Here is a 2,911-nt window from a genome sequence, read left to right as displayed (position 1 = left end):
AAAATAAGCCTCCCTGGTTACAGAAATGCAGTGTTTAAATTTATAGGAAAAACCCACATGCTTGCTGGCACACAGTCACCACAGCTGGAAAACATTGAGACTATGAAAATAGCTCTGCACAAGCCCAACCCAGGCTGAGTAACTAAAACACCAGTTCTAAAAAGGTAGTAAATCTTGCCTGTTTCTTCCCACCTCTAGTTTCATCATTTTTTATTAATCCCATCCCTCCACCCCCTTCATTCCACCTTCAGTGAGAGGCTGGCACGGACTGGCCAGGAGAACCCAAGGTGGATCCAAAATAACTGCCACTCTGGGGAGGCATGGAAGCGATTCTTTAAAAGATGGCAAAACATTTCTTTTTATTTCTTAAAAATTGAGAAATCATTTTCATATAAAACAGAAACAGGCAAAAACACCCATTTGTCCTTCTATTTACATTAATACTATATTTGTCAAGTATTTACATTATCCATCATTCTAGGCAGTAAGGTTAAGGCTATGTTTCTTTACAAGGCATCAAGCCTCGTACTAGTGTAGACCATGGCAGAGAACGTAAGAATACTATTGCACCATTTTGAATACAAAATTCGTCAAGAAGTAGGGAATCTTCTCAAACCCTGCCTTTTGGGTGAGACTGGCAACAAAGCTGTTGGCTCCAACAGTCTCTCAGTCCCACTGGGGTCTGTGTCAAGGGTTCTAATGCACAAACTTTTTAAGTCTGTGGTCGGGGGTCCAATGAGGAAGAAATGCCCTGTATACAAGTACAGTCCTGCCTTTTACAAAAGCCCAATAAATACCAGTCACATTCTGGGAAGAGTTCAGAAAGGTCTCTGGCTCGAGGCTCAGCATGTAGTGCCAGCTACAGGCCTGCCCAGGGGAGAGCCCAGTTATATATGCCTCTTCATATGCAGAGCCAGGTGGTCAGACCGGGAAAAGGCTCGGTCACAGAGGTGGCACTGGAAGGGCCGGTGCCCCGTGTGTTTTCTGTAGTGCCGGGTTAGCTCGTCTGATCGGGCAAACTTCCAGCCGCAGCCATCCCAGTTACAGTGATAGGGTTTCTCACCTGTCAAGAGACCAGACAGAGGCATTTAGACGGCCAAAGGTACCATGAGATACCTGAACTTGAGGCTAAATCTCAGCACCCCTCAGTCACACTCTTAATCTTAACTGTTCCCCCCAAAACTTCCCCCATCCAGGCTTTTCACCGTGTCCCCCCCCAACGTAAATTGTCATTAGGGTTAGTTATGGGAAGAGACCCAGTATCTATCCGATACCCACTCCCCTCCCAGGGGGCCAACAGCCTCCTAAGAGCTTTTCACCAGTGACCCAATTGACAGTGTCACATCCCTGGGATTGACCTATCCTGTCCCTTCTGCCTCAGAGATCGGGGGCTCCGGACCCTTTCACTCCCAGGTACTTGGGAGCTGCCCCGGAAGTACCCTCGATTTCTCCGCCCAGAGGGGGGCTTATCCATTCTGTGCCTAGGAGATGCCCAGTTTCCCACCGACCTCCCAATTCCCACAGCTCCTCTAGAGGGCGTGGGGGGATTGGGGTCCCCAAAGACCCGCCCCCCTCAGGCTCGCGCTTCTGGAAGCGTATCTCAGAGGACTCGAACACTCACGCATCCCCCGACCCAGCCCGGGTCTGCGCTCACCTGTGTGAGTGCGTAGGTGCGCCTTGAGATGCGAGCTCTTGGTGTACGTCTTTCCGCAGCCGGAGTAGGTGCACGTGTGTGAGGCTGTCCGCTTGCGGGGCCAAGAGCGCCTGCCGCGCTTGGGCTTGGCCTCCAGCAGCTCCAGGGGCGACGAGGGGGGCGTGAGTAGCCCTCGGGAAGCGGGCCCCGCGGTGCCAGGGCCCGCCAGCCCGAGGCCCTCATCGAAGAGCCCGAAGGGGCCCCCGGGGTAGTGCAGCGGAGGCGGCCCAGGGAAAGCGGCGGGGCCAAAGGAACCCGGGGGCCCAAAGGGGCGCGGCGCGGCCAACCTCGGGTGGGGGTCCTGGAGCGGGCTGCGGCCGTCGGGGCTCAGCGGGGGTGTGTCGGGGCTGGGCCCGGGACCCAGCATGCAGGCGCCGCCGCCCTCCCGCTTCACGCAGCGCGGGGGTCGACCCAGGGCGGCCGCGAAGGCTCCGCCGTCCAACTCGGGCTCAGCCTTGATGCCGTCAGCGAAGGCCCCGAAGGCGGACGGGGCGAGCAGGAAGCGACCCTGCAGTGTGCCGGGAGCCGGGGCCGGCGGGGGCTCCGGGGCTGCAGCCAGCCCGTAGGGGGGCGGCTGTGGCTGCGGGGCCGGCTGGGCCGCTGCCGAGGGGGGCTCTGGGTAGCAGCCGGGGGGCGGTGGCGGGTAGAAGGCGACCGAGGACTCGGGGGCAGACCCTTCGGGACCCAGCCCATCCAGGCCCATGGAGAGGATGAATTCCAGTACGTTATTGAGGTCCTCGTCGGCGCCGCCCGGTTCGGGATCCGTGCGGGGCCAGCGCTGCGAGAGAGAGAAACGAAGAGGACCCGTGAGGCGAGGGTCCGGGGGACGAGGGGTGGGGGAGAGGGCGCGGGGGCATAGAGCGAAGGGTGCGCGGGACGCTCACTCACCTCCTGGAAGCCGCGCTCCCGGCACGGGTTGGCGAACGTAGCGAAGGACGGTAGGATGGGCTCGCTCAGTGCCATGGCCGCCGGGCGTCCGGGGGGACGGACGGATAGAGTGTGTGCGGGCGCTGCCCAGCTGCCCCTGTTGTCGGCTGGGAGGACCGACCGACTGTGTTGGCTGGCTGTGACTGACTGACTGACTGGCTGACTGACAGGCGCGCGCACCGAGTCCCACTAACTGACTGAGTGACTGACGGACAGTGGGACAGAACGACAGGCTGGGCTAGGGGTTGACAGGCTGTGAGTGGCGGCCCCGGGGCCCGCCCGAGCCTTATA

At 59.1% G+C, this 2,911-nt stretch overlaps 1 protein-coding gene across 1 annotated transcript; it reads right to left on the bottom strand.

Moving 5' to 3' along the window:
* Nucleotides 1-333: 333 nt before the first annotated feature.
* On the bottom strand, nt 334-2,865 carry KLF2 (Kruppel like factor 2). The gene is made up of 3 exons (XM_044658573.1): nt 2,582-2,865; nt 1,655-2,471; nt 334-1,063 (listed from the first exon to the last, which is right to left on the bottom strand). Exons 1-3 carry the CDS (start codon nt 2,654-2,656, stop codon nt 888-890), a joined length of 1,068 nt encoding a protein of 355 aa, XP_044514508.1. The 5' UTR covers nt 2,657-2,865; the 3' UTR covers nt 334-887.
* Nucleotides 2,866-2,911: the final 46 nt, after the last annotated feature.

This window comes from Gracilinanus agilis, chromosome 1, assembly GCF_016433145.1.
Source record: "Gracilinanus agilis isolate LMUSP501 chromosome 1, AgileGrace, whole genome shotgun sequence".
Taxonomy (NCBI): Eukaryota; Metazoa; Chordata; class Mammalia; order Didelphimorphia; family Didelphidae; genus Gracilinanus; species Gracilinanus agilis.
Note: the sequence above shows the minus strand (reverse complement) of the source record. Positions and strands in the feature narration are given on the sequence as shown.

Excerpts from the sequence above, each read along its gene's own strand:
- KLF2 (XM_044658573.1), bottom strand. The coding sequence starts at position 2,656 with ATGGCACTGAGCGAGCCCATCCTACCGTCCTTCGCTACGTTCGCCAAC. Across the intron at positions 2,472-2,581 it reads GGGAGCGCGGCTTCCAGGAG|CGCTGGCCCCGCACGGATCC; the intron begins GTGAGTGAGCGT and ends TCTCTCTCGCAG. Across the intron at positions 1,064-1,654 it reads GCACCTACGCACTCACACAG|GTGAGAAACCCTATCACTGT; the intron begins GTGAGCGCAGAC and ends GTCTCTTGACAG.